A 24517-nucleotide genomic window follows, 5' to 3' on the forward strand; every position below is an offset into this window, starting at 1 on the left:
AGTAACCAATCAAAAAAACAGGAATGTTTCATAAGCTAGAAATAGATACAGTACCATCTAACTCCCAAACATGACTCTTTCCTTATTCTTAAAAACAAACAAAAGCCAGCCCTGGCCAGGTGGGTCAGTTGGTTGGAGAGTCAAAAGGTCACAGGTTCAATTCTCAGTCAGGGCACATACCTAGGTTGTAGGTTTGATCCCCAGTTGGGATGCATAAAGGAAACAACCCATCAGTGTTTCTCTCTTGCCCCCCACCCTGTCCTCTCTCTCTCAAATCAATAAACATATCCTTGGGTAAGAATTCTTTTAAAAGCCAAATTAATAAGGAAACAACAAAACCCTGAGAAGTTGATCCTGAACTCCAATTAATTTTCTTTTGGACCTTGGGAAAGTGCTTTTATGACTGTTTTATGACTTTGTGAGGGAAGGAAATAGTTTATTGTGTTATTGCAGAAAATCCTTCTTTACATCTAATACATATTCCATGGCTAAAAATTCCAACCTGTTTCCATATGATCTCATTAGAAATGTTTTCCTTCTTCAAACACCACCAGTAAGAGGCATAAGATATTATTAGTTATCTGGTAGATTCCCTACTGGTGAAGTAAATGTGATTTCATTACAGAAAAATTGTGCTAATAGGACTCAAAAGCTAAGTAGCTAAAAAGTTCAAGAAGGAACTCACATGATGTCCAATGACAGGAGAGAGCAAGAAAATCCAATCTGGTTCTTGGAAAACTTTACATTAGACTTCATCTTTATCCTATGATACTACTGAAATTGATAATACCACTACCCTGAAGTAATGGTGTGCAATAAAATAAGGATGTTATTTTGTCTCAAGAGACCATGCTACAGATTTTTTCCTCATTCAGAATGTTCTTTAAACACTTTTTTGCTAAGAAACTCCCTGAAGGTTTAAGTAAAAACAGTAAATAATATTACTAACACATTCCCTGCAAAGTCCAACTTGATTCCTTTCTGTGAAACATTTATATACCCGAATTTTCCACTGATGAAAAAGTCTTCACGCTTCATAAATTTGCATTTTTCATAAAATGCAATTTTAGGGTCAAGCTCCACTTGGTAAAATTCTTCAGACTGAGGACACTGGACAATAGAATATCTGGTGTGTAGTTTGAATACATGCTGAAAATTCTTGTGCGTAGGCTACAAGTGGGTTCTCCGGTGTTTAATAAGGTGGGAGTTCTGACTGAATTTTTTTCCACATTCATAACATGTAAAAGGCTTCTCTCCAGTGTGAGTTCTTTGGTGTGTGTGAAGATTTGAAGTTTGACCAAAGCTCTTCCCACACCATGAGCATTTATATGGCTTTAATCCTTGATGTGATGTGAAGTGCTTATTAAGATCTGAACTCCATCTAAACCTCTTATCACACTGTGGGCATTTATATGGCTTCTCTTCAGTGTGAATTCTTTGGTGCTTAATAAGGTCAGAGCTAACTCTGAAGCTTTTCCCACATTCCTGACATTTAAAAGACTTCTCTGCTGCACGTTCTTTCTTGTGACGATCCATAAGTGTCAGCAGCTCTTGTCTCCAGGCTGAAAGTTTCTCTCTTTCCTTCACTGAAAAATCTTGGTGCCATTTCCCCACCCTGTGCATTTCACCATGATTTTCTCTGATTGTTGTTTTCTGGGGAACTTTTATTCTGTTCATTTTTAAAACTAAGTCTCCTGGTGTTTGCATTTCTAAGTCAGGAAGGCACATAGACTGATGATTCTCCGCATTATTTTTGAGCTTTAATCCTGTTGAAATAATCATAAAAATCAACCAACTATAAGACAGAGCAAGAAAACCTCAGGAATAGAGACAAAAATTCAATGATCACTTAATTTTAAAATATAGATAAATAGAATCTTTAAGTTCTTGCAAAGGTTCCTATTAAGGCACATTTCTCCTGTTCTTGTAAAGGCACACATGTACTTACCTACAGGCAGCTCTCCAGGACTGTTCAGGAACTCCGTGGATCCTTGAACCCAGGACTCTTTTCCTTGCTCTAGAAAGATCACTTTGGGTTTGAGGTGTACAAACATGGCTGTGAAATGAAAAAACTGAGGTCAAGGATTGCTAACTTAACAATGTCCACTAGTTACAGACTATTTCAGGAACAGCAAGGAACACTTTTACAGTTTGTTACCGCAAATGGTTAAATAGATAGACTCATACAACAGGTATCAGCTTTACATTATACTGCATTTGTAAGTGAATATACAAAGTGGAGATTAAGAAATAAACCAAGCTTGCATTGACTGGGAGGGTCAGTTGGTTGGGTATTGTCCTGTGCACCAGGGGGTTATGAATTTGATCTCCAGTCAGGGCATATGCCTGGATTTCGGATTTGATTCCCAGTCAGGGTGCATGCAAGGGGTGACCAACTGATGTCTCTCTCTCTCTCTTTCCCTTTCTCTCTCTCTAAAAATCAATAAACATACACTTGAGTGAGGAAAAATAAGAAATAAACCTAGCTTGATCAATGAAAAGGACATACGTCATGGGAATCTTGTGCATACTCCCCATCTTCTGCCACCAATAACCCCACACTTGACCAAGTTGGAATAAAACTCCAGAGGTTGCAGGGAATACAGGCTGGTCCTATTAACTCTTTAGGACTCACCCCGAATAAGACCTGGTTAGTAGCACCAATGTGGAGGTCAGTGGATAGGGAATCATATAAATAAGTGATTCCTGTCATAATTATACTAACTTTTTATTTAGCAGCTGAGCATACCAGACACTAGACTGACTAGTATTTGTATCACTTCCATAGCTCATTGCTTCAAATCCTGTTGGATGAAACAGACCAGAATCACTTACTGGACTTTTTGTAACTACAAATTAGCAAATATGGGATGTATTCATTATTCAGTGTTACAACAAGTGAAGTGAGTGTCTATGGTGTGCCAGGCACTCTCTGAACTAGGGATATAGTGATGCATCCCTGCATCTCAGAGAACTTACCTTCTAGTGGGACACTGAGACAATCAAACATCAATAATCAAATGAAATGTCGAGAAGAAACTAAAGCAGGGTAAGAGAGCATTTAAGATTCTGCCTCTCTGAAGCTATTTGAGATAAGGCTGTATGGAAGGCCTCTTTGAGAATGTGGTATTTGAGCAGACCTAAAAGTGAGAGTTTCTCCATGTGGCAGAAAAGTATGCCAGGTAGAGGGAAGCAGAAAATAGAAATGAGCATGGCAACTTCCAACAAAAGCAATAAGACTGCTGTGGCCAGAGAGAACCAAGGCACTAGTGTCAGGAGTTGAAGGCAAAGAGGTAATAAAGGCCAGATCTGGAGGGTTTGGGGAGCCTTGGTAAAGAGGGTTGATTTTATTCTGAATGGATGAGAAGTCATCATAAGGTTTTGAAACAAGGGAATGTTATGATCTGGTCAGGTTTTAAAAGACTCTGGCTGCTGTGTAGAAAATAAACTATGGGAGGCCAAGACTGATGGCAGGAAGGGCCAGTTAGAAAGCTACTGAAGTAGACCTGGTTAGAGATGGCTTAGGCTTGGATATTAACAGCACAAAAGGATGAGACATGGCTGGACTCAGACTATACTGTGAGTGTGGAATCCAAAGGACTAGTGATGCGTTAGTACTGGGATATGACGGCACGAACAGAGTAAATGATATTTTTCTTGCTGAGCAGCTGGGTGAATTGAAGTGCCCTTTACTGAGTAGAGAAAGATATGAGAAGAGCAGGTTTGTGGGGGAGGAGGGAAAAGAGATCAAGAATTTTGTGCAGCATAAGGAATGCGTACTTGCAAAAAGCTCCCAAGTGATCTGCATTCACCTTTCCCCTACCCACCCCATCAAGTTGTGAACCAATGAGCTACTGAAACAGACTTTCTCACAGCAGTGCATTCCCAGTAAGTAAGACACATGACAGATTACTCAACTTCTACACAAAGGGAAGGGGAGAACCTTTACCTAAAAAGATGACAGTCTCATAATTTTCCTGCATTACATCACTGTAGAGAGCCTTCTGATTGGGATCCAGTAACTCCCATTCTTCCTGGGAAAAATACACGGCCACTTCTTCAAATGTCAGCAAGCTCTAAGGAAGAGAATGGGCTTTAGTTTAGTACTGGCCACTCCAGAAGCAGCCCTCACATCCAGCCCATGAACAGCATGGTAGGACAAAGGAATTAACAGCACATTAAAAAAATTTCTTTTATTTATTGATTTTAGAAAGAGAGAGAGGGAGGGGGAAAGAGAGAAACATTGACTTGTTCCACCTAGTTACACACTCACTGGTTGCATCTTGTATGTGCCCTGACCAGGGACCAAACCAACAACCTTGGCATATTGGGATGACACTCTAACCAACTGAACTACTTTGGCCAAAGCCCAGCACATGTTTTGTTTTGTTTTGTTTTTGTTTGTTTTCATTGAGAAGGGAGAAAGGAAGGAGGCAAGGAATCAGCAAACAGGCTGGGAGGTGTCCAGTTCCCCAGGGAGAACATCTGGGCTAACATGCCTGTGAGCACCTGCTGGGCAGTGTGTGTGGGTCCCGGGCAGAAGGGAAAGGCAGCCTGAAACAGCTCGAAAGCACAGCTCACCTGGGACTCAGGCAAGAAGAGCTCAGGCGCCACTGTCCAATCTTTCGTGTTTGTCTGCTCAGGAAAGTCTTGGATCTGGTGAACAGGCACTGCTATGGGTAGAAAAGAGCCATAAGAAATTTCTCACTTTTGCTCTGGCTGGCCAGTTCAGTTGCTTAAAAGCATCATCCTGATATGCCAAGATTGTGGGTTTGGTTTCTGGTCAGGGCACATATAAGAATTAACCAATGATGGTATAAATAAGTGAAAAAACATCTCAATGTCTCTCTCTCTCTCTCTGAAGATCAATGAATAAAAATTCAAAAGAAAAAAGAAATTTCTTTCACTTCTATGCACCCCCTGAGCTCTTTTCTGAAATACAGATGATCTTAACTCTTCCAGTAGATGGGAAACCTTTACAAGTGTGTGCGGTGCCCATACATGGCCTTATCATTGTTAATAAGAACTGAGTATCTATCAACCCCCAGAACAGGTCCCCCAGCTTTCAAAAGAAAAATTAATAAAACAAAACCCCTTCTTATTTTCCTCTCATAACATAAATAGTCCTGAGTTAAAGAAAAATGCTACAGATTTGAAAATGAAATATTCACAAACTCCAGTGTAGAACAGATATATTATTTATCATTTATTGTTTTTCTCATACATGATTTTAGAGAGAGAGGAAGGGAGAAGGGGTGGGAGAGAGAGAGAGAGAAACATCAACTTGTTGTTCCACCTATTTATATATTCATTGGTTGCTTTTTGTATGTGCCCTGACCTGGGATTGAACCCACAACTTTGGCATATCAGGATAGCGCTCTAACAAACTGAGCTACCCAGCCAGGGCTCCTTTCCACTTTTCTAAGGAACAATGTTCATGGTGTTATTTCCAGGGTCCTCTGGTTTGGGTATTTCTGTAGCTTAGGCCAACCCCCACCTTAACCCACAGCTGGTCTACTCTAGGGCCATCTGTGTGGGGGGACAGGGCTGCATTTGCACATCCACTAGGCTGGACATCCAGAAAATGCTCACAATGTTCTGGCTGAACAAATTACTATCACAACTCCCAGCAGAGATGATCATGAAGCTTACCCCTCTCACACACAGGCTCAGTTTCTTTAAGAGTATTCCTGCTCAGTTGTTGTAGATCCTCATATGTACTCCAAATTTCTTCATCCTGGGACCTGCCCACTGGCTGGGCCTCTGCTGGCTTCAGTTTGAAGCCTGAGGTCTCTGCTGTTTCTCCCAAGAGCACTGCCTCCTTTCCCAGCACATGGACTGCAACCTAGAAATAATTCCCAACCTTGTTACCAGAACTTATTTTAGGCTTGGGGGCTTGTGGCAGTGGAAGGAAAAACAGAGAGTCCAGATTATGGGAAGTGTGAGACACTAAAGGGAATGACAAAGAGACTTGACAAAATGGGCCACCAATTTTCCACAAAATCAGGGAAATTTAGGATAAAAGAAAAAAAAAGATGTGGCTACTGCCAGCCCTTCAACACAGCAGCCCCCACCCATCTGCCCACCCCTTGGCCCAGTTCAGCCCACTAGCTGGGTGGTGCAGGCCGCCTCTTCGCATCCTGTCTTGACAGCCTTTCTCTCTTCACTTAGATCCCTGCTGCACTAATTTCTTGTCTTACAGTTTTTTAAAAAGATTAAAAAATTTGATTCTCCTATCAACTATATTTTCTTCATGGCCAGGGAAGGCTTTTACAGAGAATGTAGATAAAATGGAGAAGAAAGGGGGAAGAAATATTCTGGCTCCACTTCCCTCCAGATGATTTTGACACTTAACATGTATCCTGCCCTGCATTCTACACAGGAGGCTGAAAGCCAGCTGAAGTGCTGCCCCCTGCCCAAAGGCATGCCAAGGATTCCCACTCACTAGCAGCGCCAAGGATCGTCCAGGGAGGATGCGGGAGGGCAGCAGAGGCTCTTGACCATGGTGTGGAGGACACTATCCCTCAGCCATTCTGTTGGCATTTCCACATCTTTGTTTCTCTTTTTCCTTTCTCCTCGTTATCTTCTCTCCCCTTTGTCTCTAAGTGTACTCCATTTTTTACTCTCCAACTCCTTGTTGCCCTTTATTTGTTTCTAATGGCTTAGGACCCATCCCATAGGTCAAGCCAGACTAGGCTTATTACCCTCAATACACACTGCTCTAAAGAGAGAAAAGAACAACTCTTTCTCTAAGACCACAGAAGTCTCTGCCGGGGTCTATGGAATCTGTGGAATGACTATTGCTGTATGTCTGTGGTTTCTTGTCCTGTCTTAAATGGCCTAAAGAAACAATAGATCATTGACCTAACTCATCTTATTTCTCAATTAAGTGCCTCAACACACCACATATCCACCTTTATCCTATTTCATTGTTATGTATCAGGAATTTTTCTTCTCACCCCATTTCTCATTTGAGCAGATTTATGCAGCGAGTGGTCTACCAAGGCCACAGCCTCCTCAATGCTCTGTAGGTGGTGCTTCTTTAACCAGGATTCAACATCCCTGGGCAGAATGGTCAGGAACTGCTGTAGTACCAGTACAGTTTCCAAGATCTGCTCTTTTGAGTAGAACTCTGGCCTCACTTGGCCAAGAGCCTCACAGGGTCCACCTGCTTCGTGATAGTGGAAGCTCTGGAAGTGCTGGCAAGAGCTCTTCTGTTGAGACTGACCACTTGTGCACTATATTTCTTACCCTGAGTGGAGCTCTCTGTCACAGGTCCCTTAGTCTCCCATAGAGCTCTGACCTAAGGATTCTAATACTCTGCCACCTTTAGACCTACCGTCATCATACTGCTCTGGAATAGTCTGCTCCTGTGTCGGACATACCACCAGCACTACTTTTGAGAACTGAGGCCCAGTCTGGTCTTGAACAAAAAGAATCTTCTTCCTAAGTCTCTGAGGGCAGAAAAAAAGTGCAGGTCAATAAGAAAGTCACATGAACCTTACTACTTGCTACTTATTATAAGAGAGTGAAGAAAAAACATACTGCCTTGTCTTCCCTTTAACAATTAACTGCCAGGCCCTGACTCTCCTTTGTTTCAACTTAACTACCGCACAGTTCACTGAAGACAATTGCCAAGTGATGACGACTCTGCTTTAAAAAAAAAAATCACAAAATGTTGGTAGGTGAGCCCTGGCTAGGCAGCTCAGTTAGAGTGTCCCCCCAATACCCGGTTAAGGCACATACAAGAATCAACCGATGATGCATAAACGAGTAGGACAAATTGATGTTTCTCTCAATCTCTCTCCCTTCGAAAGAAAAAAAGAAAAAAGAAAAGAAAGAGGAAAGGAAAGGAAAGGAAAGGAAAGGAAAGGAAAGGAAAGGCAAGGCAAGGCAAGGCAAGGCAAGGCAAGGCAAGGCAAGGCAAGGCTTGTTGCAAGGTGAGAAAACTGGCTCCCACTGGCTCCAGAGTTTGGGCATTATCCAAAGAGTTTACTGATGTATGTCCTATCTCATCTTCCCCATGTCAAAAAAAGATTAGGAGAACACTGTGAGTTTTTCTTACATTTTAACTATCACCCTAGTCTTCTGTTTTTAGTAAGGGTACAACTTCTATGACCCTTCACCCTCTTGTGATAATGGAAGCCTTCACTTCGTGGAACATTTGATACTCTCCCTTTTGTATATCAATATGAGAGCTGAAACAGTGAGAACACAGTAGAAGGAAAATAATTAGGGAAAAAGTAGGCTTTTCTTCTCAGAAAGCATCCTTCAATTAAGTAACAAGATGTTCAACATTCTTTTTTGGCCCTTCTTTGCAATACCTGTGAAAGGCACTATGCAGATTTATACCTGTATTTTAAATTTTCTCTTTACTTGAACTAGGAAAAATTACAGCTGACTTTTCCTTACAAAATGTTTATCCAAATATCAAATCGAGAGAGAGAGAGAGAATGAGAATGAGAGTGAGAGTGAATGAGAATGAATGGGAATGGGAGCTGGTGATGATTAAGTTGACCCTTCTGACTTTACGTTTCAAGAATCTTTTAGACTTTTACTAAGGGAGGCTAAGGAGAGCCTCATGAGCCTCATTTGGCCATGGTATTCACAAATGGCCGGCTCCTTGCTGCCCACTGAGGTTCAAGAGGCCTGGAGACACGTCCTGTGCTTTTGCATCAGGAAACATGTGATCACTCTGACGCTTAACTGCGGTTCTCCGACAATTAACAACGGCCCAAGAAACAAACAAACAAACACGCCAGCGGAGGCGGTAATGTGGATATTTCTTAAGGGCAACTGCGAGACCAGGAGCTATCTGCACCAAGGGCAGAGAGACTAGCCTTCGGAGATGGAGGGCCAGCCTGGTCCCAGACAGTCTGGCCTCAGGCTCCGCCCATCGGCCACGAGAAATGGCCGGCTCGCTTACAGCAACACCCAGCAGCTCACCCGGGATCCGCAACCTACACCTAACAGGAAACAATTCTCGTTTACCTCGGACCGCTGGGTTTCTAATAGCCACACCCTCTTCCTAGGTCTCAACTGCAACTCTCCACCGCCCGAAGCTCTGGTATCCGAGAACGCCGCCCAGCTAGCCTATGAGCAAAGGGTCGGGGCGCAGGTCTACAAGCAGCTCTCGCCGCAGCAGGCCGTTACTACGTTCGTCCGATGCCAGCGCTAATACTGGAAGCGAAAGTTGAGCGCTTCCGGCCAGGACGTGTGGGAGGGAACTGGCCTCCTGCCCGAGTTCAGCCTGGCAGCTTCAGAGTTAATACCATCGAGTTCCAGACCGCAGGCCTAGATTGGCCTCTAGGAGGCTTGGCAGTGGGTGTCACCCTCTCGCGGTCTTCCTCTGTGAGCCGTAAAGCATCAGAGTCGTTTACGTGGAGTGCTCTGAAGGACGGAACTAGGACCTGATAATGACCTGGGGAGACAGGCAGTGGGGCAAGAACAATTCGAAGGGACATTTGTGCTGAGATGTAAGAGAGAAGGTACTAGCTGTGCCTAGAGCGGAGAAGAGAGCACTGCAGCCCTAGGGCACAGCACACTCCAAGAGCCTCAGGTGGGGAGGACTTTGATGTTTGATAAAGAAGGGAGGGTTTGCGGTTAGAGTTCAGGATCAAGGAGGAAAATGGTATGAGAAAAGTGAGAGAGGAAGGCAGGGGCCAGGTCATTCAGGGCTTTTCAGGCTGCGAAGAACAGTTTGGATTTTATTCTGTGTGCACTGGGAAGCCACGGAAGAGTGTTAATAGGTATGGACACGATCTTACATTTTTGAAACATCTACTGGATTCCATAGAGAATGGATTAGAAGGTCCAGCAGGTGGAGCAAGATTTCGAATGAGTTAATAACACATAAATAGGGTGGAGATCCTGTGTGCTCTATTACTTCAGAATCAGTTGTATTAATGTGAACATGTTTACCCTGACATTCTGCATAGGAGTTCTTCCTTGTACTTAAGACATTAACTGCTGCCCCACCACATCCAGCTTAATCGCATTCAAAATATATTTCTATTATTTTTGCCTTTCTTATGAAACTCTTGTTTTTACTTGTCTTAATTTTTAAGAAAAAAAATCTTAATTACAAATTATCTTAATTTAGGTGAAATTCACATAACATAAATTTTGTCATGTTCAAGTGAACAATTAAGTGGCATTAAGTACTATCACATCATTCCAAAACACTGTCATACCACCAAAGTAAATCCTGTACCCATTAAACAGTTGTTCCTTGTTTTCTATGGATTTGCTTATTCTGGACATTTCATAGAAATTGGAATCTTAAAATATTGGGTTGGCCAAAAAGTTCATTTGTTTTTTTCTGTACGATGGCGCTACTAGTGCTTAGTTGTCTTGAACATAATTTGAAACAATTCTGTTAGATTGTATTGTGACAGCTGTCAAAGCAGTATGCATTTTAAAAAACTTATCAAAATTGATGAATTTTTGTGTAGCTATTTTAATACTGAAAATGGAAGAAAATTCTCAACATTTTCTGCATATTAATTATGCTTTCTTATTTCAAGACACAAGGACACAACTGAAATGCAAAAAAAAAGAGATTTGTGCAGTTGTATGGAGAAGGTGCTGTGACTGATCAAATATGTCAAAAGTGGTTTGTGAAGTTTCGTGCCAGAGATTTCTCACTGGACAATGTTCGTTGGTCCAGTTAAAGTTGATAACAATCAAATTGAGACATTAATTGAGAACAATCAACAGGGAGATGATTCACATATTCAAAATATCCAAATCAATAAAAGTTATTGGTGAAAATGAAAAATGTAACTTTTATTTTACAGAAAAAAACTAAACAATTTTTGCCAACCCAATATGTGATCTTTTGTGTCTGGTCTCTTTCATTTTGATGCCTGTGAGACACTAGCAAAGCAGGTAAAAAACCAGGAATCACACAAAAGAGCTAGACTTGGCAGATGAAAAAGTAAGCAGGTACATTATGGATTTCTTAGGAAACCAGGACTTTCCAGTTTGTTCTCAGTGAGCCTTAGTTTTCTGAGAAACCTCAGGTATACAAGCAAAGCAGCCAGCTATAAAGGAAAGTGGCTAAGCTGTTCTGTGAGTGAGGCTTACACAGGACCCTGTAGCAGTGTCAAATGTAGTTCAGAAGCCTCTAGGACAGTTGCTGTCAAGGAAAGCAAGGCTGCAGCCCAGATACCTGTACCTTTCAAGAGAAGATGGAAAATCTGCTGGCCTCATAAGGCTCCTCCAGTTCTCCTAGGAGCTTGGCAGACAAGGCTGCTAAGGTAAAGGGACAAGCCAAAGCACATGAAAGTGAAATGAGGAGTGTGAGGACAGTGGAGGACTCAGCTAGAAATTGAACAGCAAGTAGCCATCCTGGAAATTGGGAGTTCTGGCACTTATAACCTGCTCCAGAGTCATTTAGTTGAGGACCTTTACTGATACTGGTACTGATTACCTATTAGCAAATTTCTCTCCCAAACTGGGTCTTGTCTTCCAGCTACAAATTAAAGTTGGCCCCTGTTCTCTCATTGTTGCAGGTACGTTAGGATAAAAGCTATAGCAGATACCCAATGTAAAGCCACTCATTTGGCCAGGTGCTTGTTCTATGTAGAGAAGAATAGTACCTAACCTCATACATTGTCTGTAATCCAGGGGATTTGAGTTATGAAACTGGAAAGCCAAAACCAGGTGTGTTACTGTCATACCCAGATTTTATCAACAGAACATAGAAGAATGGAGGTGCTGTTGGCCAGGGGAATGAGCTGTATTCTCTGCAGAAGGTGGGTAATGGCCTAGTGGGTGCTACTGTGTGAGTTCAAAAGGTTGACATTAGTCTGGGAATTAGGTTCCATTGTAGCTGAAGGGTAATGAAACAGAATAAGAGTGATCAAGAGTGTGGAGGTAGACTTCTGGTCAAGACAGCAGCATAGGTAAACATGCTTCACCTCCTCATGCAACCACAGAAAGAATTACAACTTTACCTCAAAACAGATGATGCTCAGAACCATCAGAAAATCAAGCTGTATGGAAGTCTAACAACCAAGTATTTAAAGAAGCCACATCCATCCAGATGGGTAGAAGTGGAGAAGCAGAGATGGGCAGAGAGGTGAGGAAACATGCAGAGACACTGTGTGGCATGGAGATCACACAGCCCAGGGTTCCAGCACCAGGAAGATAAATCCCCATAAATTCTGGCTATAAAAACCAGTGGGAGCTGGGGCAGAGGAAGAAACTGCCAGATTTTCAAGAGACTATGCTTAAAAGGCCTACATGGACTTAAAACATTCTCAGACCCATCCCCTCTCTGGGATTCAGCACCAGGGCAACAGCTGGAAGGGTACCAGTCACTCAGTACAAGTGCCGGGCAAACCTCTAGAAGGCAGACAGCGGCACTGTCCCTTCTCCAAGCCCTCCCCCTACGTAGAGCCACAGAGTGGTGAAGCATATTGTCCCCCCTGGTGATTACCTAAGGCTCCACCCCACACAATTTACAGGTGCCTTTTCTACAATAGGCTACACTACTAAGCCAAGGAGTCAAAACAGCTCTACTTGATACATAGAAACAAACATAAGGAGGCTGCCAATTTGAGGAGGCAAAGAAATATGGCCCAAATGAAAGAACAAAACAAAACCCCAGAAAAAAAACTAAATGAAATAGAGATAACAAACCTATCACATGCACAGTTTAGGATACTCGAAGAACTCACTGTGTTCTCAATGGGCAACAGAATAAAAAAGACCCAGGAAGAAATGAAGGTAACACTAAGTGAAATAAAGAAAAATCTTCAGGTAACCAACAGTGGAGGGAATGAAGCCAGGATTCAAATCAATGATTTGGAACATAAGGAATAAATCAGCATTTGACCAGAACAGCAAGAAGAAAAAAGAAGTTAAAAACAAACAAACAAAGATAGCATAAGATGTCTCTGGGACATCTCCAAATGTACCAACATCCAAATCAGGGATGCCAGGGAAGGAGAAGAAGAAGAAGAGCAAGAAATCAAAAACTTACTTGAAAAAATAATGAAAAGTTCCCTAATTTGGTGAAGGAAGTAGACATACAAGTCCAGGAAGCACAGAGCCCAAAGAAGATACATCATAATTAAATGCCAAAAGTTAAAGATAGAATCATAAAAGCAACAAGAGAAAAGCAGAGAGTTACCTACAAAGGAGTTCCCATAAGACTATTAGCTTATTTCTCAAAAGAAACTTTGCAGGCAAGAAGTGACTGGCAAGAGGTATTCAAAGAGATGAAAAGTAAGAACCTATGGCCTCTATTACTCTATCCAGTAAAGCTATCATTTAGAATAGAAGGAAAGAAAAATTGCTTTCCAGACAAGGTAAAGCTACAGGAGTTTATCATTACCAAACCATTATTACATGAAATGTTAAAGGGATATTTAAGGAAAAGAAGATAAAAACTATGAACATTAAAATGGCAACAAATTCACAACTATCAACAACTAAATCTAAAAAAACAAACTAAGCGAACAACCAGAACAGGAACAGAATCATAGAAATGGAGATCACTTGGAGGGTTATCAGCCAGGAGGGGGAAGAGGGAAAATAAGGGATAAGGTGCAGGGATTAAAAAGCATAATTGGTAGGTACAAAATAGACAGGGGGATGTTAGGAATAGTATAGGAAATGGAGAAGCTGAAGCACCTATATGCACGACCCATTGATATGTACTAAGGGGGCGATTGCTGGAGGGAATGGGAGTACCAGGCAGGGGGCAGGGAGAAAATTGGGACAACTGTAATAGAGTAATCAACAAAATATATTTTTAAAAAAGAGTGTGGGAGCAGAGGGTGCGTTTCACTTGCAATTTGGGTTGTCAGGATAGTCACTGAGAAAATGACATTTTAACAAAGACTAGCAGGAGAAGGAATAAGCCATGTTGTTCTCTGGGTGAAGAATGTAACAGACAGAGTGAATAGCCAGTAAAAAGGCTCTAAGGCTGGAAGGGAGACTGGGCAAGGAGGTTGCTGTGATCCACTGCAGATTGAGAGAAGATGAGAGTAATAAAGAGATCCATGAGCCACATGATTTAGGGCAGTGCTTTTGGAAGTGAGGTGAACTGAAATTGAGAGTAAACATTTAGAAATCTTTATAGCAGTTGCATATTGCTGTATCATCCACCTGCATTTTTATTATATTTTAACTACAGAAAACCTGGTTCTTCACATATCATTTGTGAATTATTAAGATAGGGCCATGAGTCCCTACATAGAGGATGTTGTGAGGACTTTGACTTTTGAATTACAAGGAGGTAGGTTTGCAGGGTCCTAAGCAGAGGAGTAATAGTTTTAAAATAACTTTTAATATTGCAATTTATTTTGCACTTAAACACTTATGTCTTTTTTATTTTACAGAGACTTTTACTAAACTGTGGTCTCCTTGAAGGCAGGATCAGTGTCATATTGGTATTTTGCATTTCTCAGAAATTAGCATAATAGGCACTGAATAAATTGTTAGTTGAATTGAATGAAAAAGGGGGAGGGCCACACTCACTACTGGGTAGGTAGTCAAGAGTAGAATCAAGAAGACCAAGGAAACCCAAAGCAATCTACAGATTCAAAGCAATCCCTATCATAATACCAATGATACTTTTTCACAGAAGTAGGGCAAATAATCCTAAAATGTATATGGAACCAGAAAAGACCCTGAAGAGCAAAGCAATCTTGAGAAAGAAGACAAAGTTGGAGGTATCATGCTACCTGATACCATACTGTACTAAAAGGCTATAGTAAAATCAAAACAGCATGGTACTGGCAAAAACAAAACCCAAGACAAACACATAGATCAATGGAACAGAATAGAGAGTGCAGGAATAAACCTATGCCTATATGGTCAAGCAATATAGGATAATGGAGGCAAGAATATACAATGGGATAAAGACAGTCTCTTCAAAAAATCAAGTTGGGAAAACTGGATGGATATATGCAAAAAATGAAACTAGACCACTTCCTTACACAGTATACATGAATAAACTCAAAATGAATTAAAGACTTAAATGTAAGACCCCAAACCATAAAGCTCCTATAGGAAAATATAAGGAATGAACTTTCTGACATTACTTTCAGTAATTTTTTTTTGGATATGTCTCCTTGGGCAAGGGAAACAAATAAAAATTTTTAAAAATTACACTACATCAAACTAAAAGTTTTTGCACAGTAAAGGAAACCATCAATGAAACGAAAAGATAACCTATTGATTGGATGAAGATATTCACCAATAATACACCTGATAAGTGGATAATATCCAAAATGTACAGGATGGGGCAAAAGTAGGTTTATACTCTAAAGCACACAAAACAGAGTTTATTGTTGTATTATTATTTATTGTATTATTTACTTGTGTTACATAAAACAACTTCTGCCAACATGCGCGCACAATGAAATTTTACCATTTTTGACATCATGGATGAACCTAGAGGGTATTATGCCAAGTGAAATAAGTTGAAGAAAGACAAATACCATATGATTTTACTTACATGTGCAATCTGAAAAACCAAATAAATGAATAAACAACATACAGACTCAGAGATACAGAGAACATATTGATGGCTGTCAAATGGGAGAAGATTTTGGAGGCTAGGAGAATATGGATAAAGGGGTTAAAGTAGGAATTGGCTGTTACAAAACAGTAACAGAGATATAAAGTACAATATTATTGACTATATTCTTTATAGTCAATAAAGTGTAAACACTTTACATTCTTTATAGTCAATAATATTGTACTATATTCTTTATACTATAGTAATAATAATAGTAATAGTAATAATATTGTAAAGAATATATTGACTATATTCTTTATAGTCAATAATATTGTAATAATTATGTATGGTGCCAGGTGGGCAGTATACTTATGAGGGGAATCAATTTAAAAGTTATATAAATGTATAACCACTATGCTATATATCTGAAACTAATATAATAATGAATGTCAACTGTACTTGAAAAATGAAAAAAGGTAAAAAACCCTCAAAGATGCAGCTATGATGTAATTCTCCCATAAGCTGGTGCCTCAGAGGAGAGTGGACTAAAAGGTGTGATGAAAAGCTGTGTGCCATTCAGAACAGCACAACCCAATGTAATCAGAATGCACTTGCTGGGCAAGCCCTAGCCAAATGAGCCCTCATCAACTGTCTGAGATGGGCACATATTAATAGGGATGCTGGGACTCAGCAGGGTGCAGGGACGTGTGTGCATCTTATATCATCAGTCAGCCTGAACTGCTCTTTTCAGACATTAACTGCTTATTCTAATGTTGAGATAGGAACTCATGTAGTTTGCTTCTACAAGGATGACAGGAGATGTAACAGACTGAGATGAGTAAATCAGGTGGTACTTAGGCATCAGAAGTAGATGGGAGTAGGCAGAAGTCTCCTGTGATCAGTTCTTCTCTGAATCTTTACTTTCCTCCAAGACTTGTCCATTCGCCAGGGCCTCTAATGTGACCAAACCCCCTTAGAGATTCCCACCACTGTGGAGACAGGTAAGCAATGCCCTAGGGAAAATGAGTGGGATTCAGGATAATTAAAGAGATATAAAAAGGGCAGCTTTAGTAAATACACTACAATCTTTCTCAGTTGGACAGGATGGTTTGCCTTCTGCATGATGGTAGTCAGTTCTGGCATAGTTTCAGAAGCTTGTATGTTGGGCTGCTAGAACCCTGCATTGAGGTCTCCAGTCCTTTCTGATTTGACCTGTGTTCTTTGTCCTGTGGTGCAGGTATGCACTGGATATGCACTGGAGTGATGAGAACAAGACACCCCTGGCCACTCTCAGTAATTGTTTCATAACTCCAGAGCCATCAGTAGAACTACAGGCTGTGGGGGAATAAATCCAGGAGCAGGGTTTCCTGGGGACCCCAGAGCAGGGTCACACCAAGTTCAAAAGCCTACAGTCAGGTTACTGCAAAGTGAAGAGAGGTCACGTGCCTGAGCCGCGTATCTTTCATGAAACATAGATGCCCTTTCAAGCTCCTCTGCATCTCCTGTGGCAAGTGATGCTGTTTCTGGCCAAGAGGAAGTGACATGGAGTCTGGAAAGCTGAGTCAGCACAACTGGGAGGCCACAGAGGTTGGAGAAGGTACTGCTGTAGATGGCATAGCCAGGCATGAAAAGGACTTCAGGGTTCCTGGCCAGGAAGTTAGGGGAGCTGACCTGCCAGTCCTGTTTCCAAACAGGTTGTAAGACTCTTGGTTCTGGTGGTCAAAGGATGGGAAAGTATACTTAGAAAGGGTTGTTTCTGCTCCTGGCTTTGTCTCCTTCTTGATGAGTAACATGCACAGGTAAGGGAGCTTCGGTTTTCATGCAGTTTAAGGGTGATTTCCCTTGTGTTTTAGAGCCCTGATTTTGCATTTGCTGGTCTCTTTAAGAGTCCACGTCCTTTTTTCTGATGCAGTTTCACTTCCTTTGCTTCCCTACATTGCCCAGTTAGGCCTCCAGCCCAGACTCTTTCTGCTTCCCTCCTTTCATAACCTAAGTCTGTGCTTGCCAGATACTCAGAAATGCTTTATTCTTCTTTCAGCTGCCCAAACTTGTGGTGGCCTTTTAAGATTCAGCTCCCAGAAGCGAAGCCATCAACAATTGTGAACACACCTATAGACAGATGGGCAGTTGACACAGAGCTCCACTCTTTGCTTCAGTTTTGTCATCATGTCAGAACATCCAAAAACTTACAGAATAAGAGAGAAGCAGGGAGATGTCCAGTATATTTACCAGTGACCACAAATTTGGAGCTAAAAAGTATTACAACTGGAAAATAAAACTGAGGCTTTTCCTTAGCAGAAGACTGAGGCACTACATGAAGAATTCAATGAGGTATTTCTTCTTTATGGTAGTTTAATTGTAACTCTTTTCTCATTCCATTGTTTTCCTTCTCCAGAGTCCAATGTAATTTTATTCTTTCAGGTTTTGAGATGCAGAATGGGGTTTAAAAGGAGAATCTGAAATGGGATGATTCAGAAGAAGTGGAAATGAACACGGCTTCACAGAGAAAGTCTAGTGGACAAGTTTTTTTGCCCCACTGAACTAAAAATGTTCTGGGAGGCTGAGCCAATGTCAAGAAAGCAACACAGACATTGTCCAGGGGAGAGTGAGGAGACAGCCCCATCCCAGGAGAGGATGAGTCACCAGAGAGTCTGGACTGAGGAGAGAAGCCTTGGACACATCTCTTGTGTGGGAGAAAATGCTCCCAGAGTTCTCCCTCCTCTTATCACCAGCCAGCCCCTGAACTGGAAAAAGCTCCTAAATGTCACAGGTGTGCAAAAACTTTAGCTGGGGTTCTTATCTTCATTGACATGAGAGACTCCACACATGAGGGAAGCCTCACAAGTGCAGTGGGTGTGGGCAAGGATTCAGTGAGTGCTCCCAGCTCACTGCCCACCTGAGGACTCACACAGGAGAGAGACCATACCAGGGTGGGGAATGTGGGAAAAGCTTCACCCAGAGCTCCAGTTTCATTGTCCACCAGAGGATCCACACTGGAAGAAGCCTTACCAGTGCACTGTCTGTGGGAAGAGATTCAACAGTTCCCAGTTTAGCAATTGGCAAGTCCACAGTGTGAGAGACTGTACAAGTGTGTCCAGTGTGGGAAAAGCTTCAGTGACAGACCCAACTTGACTGTCCCCCAGAAAATCCACACTGGAGAAAAGCCATACAAGTGCCTTCAGCATGAAAGAAGCTTCACTAAGATTTCTGCCCTCACCTGCTGTTGGAATACATATCAGGAAGGAAGAGACATGCTGAGTTAGTAGAAAACCAGACACACTGGGTATTTCCAGCCAAGATGGAGAGTAGGTAGACACAGTTGGCTTCCTCACACAACCAAAAGAAGGACGGCAAAAATTAAAAAACAAAAAACAACCAAAACTGCCAGGAAATCAAACTGTATGGAAGTCTGACAACCAAAGAGTTAAAGAAGAAATATTCATCCAGACAGATAGGAGGGGCAGAGATGGATAACTGGGGTGGAGATGTCAAGCAGCAATGTGGCGGCTGGGTCACTGGGATTTTTACATTCGCATGCAGGTAAACTGGGAGGAACAACTGGGGTGTGAGATTAACTGTGCACCCCAGGGTACCAACTTGGGAAAAGAAAGACTCAGAAACTCTGACTGTAAAAACTTTGGGGGTGACAGTGGGAGAAACTTCCAGCCTCACAGTAGAGTTTGTTGGAGAGACCCAAGGGGTTGTAGAACATACAAAACCCCACCCACCCAGGAATAAGCACCAAAAGGGCCCAATTTGCCTGTTTGTGGCAAAATCCCACAACAGGAATGAATCCCAGCCAACATCCAAACAAGTGCCATTGTTCCTTCTCAGACCCCTCCCCCACATACAGTGCCACCGTGCATTGATGTGGGTCACCCCGCCCTGGTGAATACCTAGGGCTCTGCCCCTTACTACGTACCAGGTACTCCCGAGACAAAAAAAATGTATGGCCCAAATGAAAGAACAGATCAAACTCCAGAAAAAATATAAGTAAGTAATGAAGAAATAGCCAACCTATCAGATGCACAGTTCAAAACACATGTAATCAGGATACTCACAGAAATGGTTGAATATGGTCACAAAATAGAGGAAAAAGTGAAGGCTATGCAAAGTGAAATAAAGGAAAATGTACAGGGAACCAACAGTGAAGGGAAAGAAACCAGGACTCAAATCAATTATTTGAAGCAGAAGGAAGAAATAAATATTCAACCAGAACAGAATGAGGAAACAAGAATTCAAAACAATGAGGAGAGGCTTAGGAACCTCCGAGACAACTTTCAGTGCTCCAACATCTAAATCACAGGGGTGCCAGAAGGAGAAGCGAAAGACCAAGAAATTGAAAAATTATTTGAAAAACTAATGAAGGAGATGTTTTCCAATTTGGCAAAGGAAAAAGACTTCCAGGAAATCCAAGAAGCTCAGACAGTCCCCAAAAAGCTGGGCCCAAGGCAGGCCATAATTATATTATCAAAGATTAAAGATAAGGAAAGAATCTTAAAAGCAGTAAGAGAAAGGAAACAGTTACCTACAAAGGAGTGCCCATCAGACTATCAGCTGATTTCTCAAAAGAAACCTTGCAGTCAAAAAGAGGCTAGAACGAAGTATTCAAAGTGGCAAGGACCTACATCCAATATTACTCCATCCAGCAAAGCTATCATTTAGAATGGAAGGGCAGATAAAGTACTTCCAAGAAAGGTCAAGTTAAAGGAGTTCATCATCACCAAGCCCTTATTATATGAAATGTTAAAGGGGCTTATCTAAGAATTTGAAGAAGATAAAAAACTATGAACAGTAAAATGACAACAAACTCACAACTATTAACAACTGAACCTAAAACAAAAACAAGAACTAAGCAAACAACTAGGACAGGAACAGAATCACAGAAATTTAAATCACATGGAGGGTATCAGCGAGGTGGGAAAGGGAGAGAAAGGTGGGAAAAAGTACAGGGAATAAGTAGCATAAATGATGGGTGGAAGATAGACATGGGGAGGTTAAGAATAGTATAGGAAATGTAGAAGCCAAAGAACTTATATGTATGACCCATGGACATGAACTAAAGGGGGCAGAGGGAATGTGGGTGGGAGAGGGTGTACAGGGAAGAGGGGAAAAAGGGGGGAAATGGGACAACTATAATAGCATAATCAATAAAATATTTTTAAAAAAGAAGACATAAGGCATTGAAATGCAATTTCAAAGGACAAGGATTAAAAGTGATTTTTTCTAAAGATGGTTATTTCTGAATGGATGAGAAAGTTTGTGAAAGTTGCAGAAAGTCTTGAGAAGGTTGGAAAAGTATGTAGAAGTTTTAAATTTGTGAAGAAAGATTACTTAGAGAAAATCTCTTTCAACTGGAAGGAGGCTCTACCAATTTTCTTACTCTGGACTAGAGTAGCCCCCAAGGCTCAGCTAATATTCAGCCCCTTTGAGGACTTATAGGACCGACCCTTTTTATATTCAGAACCCCTACTAGTCAGAGACTTCCTCCCTAGAAGCCTTTGTGCAAATGATAACTCAGTTTCAAACTACCCTTTTGGAATTTGGCCTGTGGCAAAAACCTGGCCAGGACTCAGGTACCCCATTGTATTCTCTGGGAGCCCAGGTTTTCATCAAAGTTTGGAAAGATGGTTCCCCTAGTTGTCAATTACAAACCTCATGGGAAGAAACCCTCTCTGTTCTTGTGTCTTCCCCAAGAGTCATCAAGGTACCTGGCATCTCCAGCTGGATACATCACTCTGAAGACGAACTGTGAAAGGAAGCAACTAAACCTTCAGGACTTCCAAAACAGCAGAACAATGCTACTTACTACTCTGAGCCAGTGGAAGACCTCAAGCTCCTTTTTCAGAGGAATACTCTTGAGTAAACAGACACCTATGTTACTCTCTTCTGCAATTCTGAAGTAGCTATACACTTTGGGTCCAGAAGAGGTTCTATCTACTGAATTCATAAACAATGTTCAATTTTACAACCCTGCCATAGGCCCTCTAGTAGCAGCTCCTTTAGCAGTCCAAGGAATCCAGTGGTTGGGAGCCAAAGAGACAAATACCTGACAGTTAGTAAATGGCAAATATATCATGAGGGCCTGCCTGTCAAACTCGATATCTCCCTGGCAGCAGAACTACCCCCTTTAACAGGGGCATACTGAATTTGTGGGTTTAAGGCATCCTGGACCCTCCTTCCACAATGAAGAGGAATCTCTTCCCTCTGGTTTATTCTTCCTGATGTGTCCATAGCATGGGAAAATGCCACCCTCCTCTTCCCATTTTGAGTACAAGGACATCTTTTCAAAAGGACCAATCCTTTCATTCTTCTAATATCACTTATGGTATTCTATTTGCTATAGGAACAGCACTAGAGGGTGCTTCTTTAGGAATTCACCACCACCTATCACAGGAAATGGCTGAATCATTAACTTAAATATGGGAAACATTTGTGCTACTCCAAGAACAACTGGATTCATTAGCTGGGGTCAACCTCCAAAACCGAGGGCATTAGACCTTCTTAGCCTCAGAAGGAGGAACATGTCTACATCTTAAGGACCAGTGTTGCTTCTATGTTAACAAATAAGGACAAGTCCAACAGAACATCCAGAGCATCCATGAATCTACATCTAGAATCAGAACTTCAACCTCTTTCTGGGATTCAAAATCATAGCTTCTGTCTTTACTTCTTTCCTTTATAGCTCCATTACCAGTCATACTAATGTTGTTACTATTTGGACTAATGATAATCAACTTACTAACTAGAATTATTCCTTCTAGAATACAGGCTATAAAGATACAAATGATCATCATGAGTGACTATAGGCTCTTGGGACCCCAAGTTATGGACACCTATCATGGGCCAATGGATGGACATTTCCCTCCGCTTCCTCCCATAGTTAGTAAGCAAACAAAACCCAAAGAAGTCTCAACTTCCCTCTATAGCAGGAAGGAGCCAGAGTGGTTGTCACCCCAAAGTTCCCAAAGATTTAGGTTCCTAATGAGGAGGGGAAAATGTTAGGCAGAAGTTAGAAAATATGTAAGGAGGAGGGGTGGGAGTTTGCCCATTGTTCTTAAAGAAGAAAAAGCTCAAAATAACTTTGATTAACTGCTTCTGGTTGAGTGGTCATTTCATAACAAATGACCAGATGTTGTCTGGAGCAGAAGATGAGGACCCTGGGAACAGACCCCCTACTCATGCCTATGTTTAGGTGGTCATGTCCTTCATGGGAAAGCATACATGGTCAGTGCCACCATTGTTTGCCAGTCGACATTTAACTCCCATCTCCTAATATCATACCAGCTTTCACCCAACCCCTCATGATGGAGACACGGGCCCACAGTGTCTGTGGCATCATGGATGAGACATGAGACATTCACATGGACTACCAAGTCCTGTGTGGAGGTAAAGGGACACCCCAGCTACCCTCTCAAGGGCAGGGTGCCTCAGGGCAGCCTTGCCACTCTCTCAAAGAACAATGCCCCAATCCTTCCCTTCACAGGGTTTTTATTGGGTTTCAATTTGCACAGGAATACAGGTAAAGTTCATTAATCATTGTCAGGCAGTAAGGATCAAACAATAGATAATGTTCAAAGAACTAAAAAGGGCTCCCACTGAGCTGGGGTCTTATCACCTAAAAAACTACAGAGCTTGAGGAGCTAAATTCATTTCCTGCCTGGGAAGGCCAGTTCATAATCTAACTAAGAGCATCCTCAGGAAGCAGGTTTCATGGAATTTTACATATTCCTTTTTCAGGTCTGATCATCCTGGGAAGTCCGCTGTCCCTAGTGTGGATTGCACCACCCCTTGTTATTGTTACAGGCTTGAGTCGGGCAGAGGAGACAAAGGCAGCCGGGAGATTTGGATTTCTCACAGCCAGAACAAGGACTCAGGCTTTCATCAAAGCCAAGTGGCGAGGTTCAATCACCCCCTTTTTCCACAGCCCTCCAAGTTTTCTCTGGGGCCTCCACGTGATCATGCCTGTCTTAAGTGATTCCCCCCTTGGGGAATCTTACCTGCTGTTGGCTAACTGATCAAGCATTAGGGGCCAGGCAAGGAGCAGGAGCAGCACTCCTGCCAGGAAGATAAGCTTATCTCCTTAGTGTCTCCTGATCCGGAGGTCTCCCACTCAGCCTTACCCATGGGGGGTTACAGCTTCCTGAGACCAGGCAGGGTGGACCCCAACACCCACATATTGTATTTAAGTCCACAGGACAAGGGACCTGACACCTATGCCTTTCTTGCCACCCCAGCAAGGCCCATTCTCTTCCTTGAGACTTACTAATACATTCTGCTTGCATACGAATTAATTTGCTGATCTGTAAATCTTTACCACGTTGGCAAGAAATGAGTTTCTGCCAGCACCTGCATAGTATCCTTGAACATGGCCCTTATGACAAGCTATGCAGGCCAGTTCCCAGAGTCATTTACTTACCTCTGCTCTACAGAAAGGCAAAAATAAACATCTTTCAAAATGCTGGGCAAACACAAAGTTGGGCTTGAATGTGACCTGTTTGTGACAACCTGACTTCACTGGAAATTTATGGTTTGGAAGAAGGAGAGAGCTCAGTGTGGACTGATTACTGAAGACAAAGAAATTGGAACTGATGTTTTATTACAGTTCTCCCAGTTTTCCCCCATTTCTCTCCACTCCCCTGTCCACTGCCCACTCCCACAGTCAATCTTCATCGTGTTGTTCATGTCCATGGGTCATCCGTACATGTTCCTTGACTAGACACTTCCCCTTATTTTCTCCCTTCTCCCCTCTGGTCACTGTCAGTCTGTTCCTTATTTCCATGCCTCTGGTCCTATTTTGCTCATTTGTTTGTTTTGTTCATTAGGTCCCTGTTATAGGTGAGATCATATGGTATTTGCCTTTTGCCACCTGGCTTATTTCACTTAGCGTAATACTCTCCAGTTCCATTCATGCTATAATGAAATGCAGGAGCTTCTTTCTTGCTGCTGTGTAGTATTCCATTGTGTAAATGTACCACAGTTTTTTGATCCACTCATTTACTGATGGGCACTCAGGCTGTTTCCAGCACTACTTTAAAA

At 41.9% G+C, this 24517-nt stretch overlaps 1 protein-coding gene and 1 long non-coding RNA gene across 2 annotated transcripts; both read right to left on the reverse strand.

Moving 5' to 3' along the window:
* Nucleotides 1–309: 309 nt before the first annotated feature.
* LOC114495322 (zinc finger protein 75A-like) lies at nucleotides 310–8691 on the reverse strand. The gene is given in 8 exon segments (XM_036019981.1): nucleotides 310–1766; nucleotides 1949–2056; nucleotides 3950–4076; nucleotides 4582–4673; nucleotides 5653–5845; nucleotides 6960–7216; nucleotides 7219–7454; nucleotides 8066–8691. Coding segments are annotated over 7 exon segments (1503 nt in total). The 5' UTR covers nucleotides 7349–7454; nucleotides 8066–8691; the 3' UTR covers nucleotides 310–1170.
* On the reverse strand, nucleotides 310–21357 carry LOC118499285. The gene is made up of 3 exons (XR_004901812.1): nucleotides 21347–21357; nucleotides 14359–14368; nucleotides 310–538 (listed from the first exon to the last, which is right to left on the reverse strand). It is a non-coding gene; the product is annotated as an uncharacterized LOC118499285 (long non-coding RNA).
* Between the last annotated feature and the right edge of the window lie 3160 nt (nucleotides 21358–24517).

The sequence above is a fragment of the Phyllostomus discolor genome, chromosome 3, assembly GCF_004126475.2.
Source record: "Phyllostomus discolor isolate MPI-MPIP mPhyDis1 chromosome 3, mPhyDis1.pri.v3, whole genome shotgun sequence".
Taxonomy (NCBI): Eukaryota; Metazoa; Chordata; class Mammalia; order Chiroptera; family Phyllostomidae; genus Phyllostomus; species Phyllostomus discolor.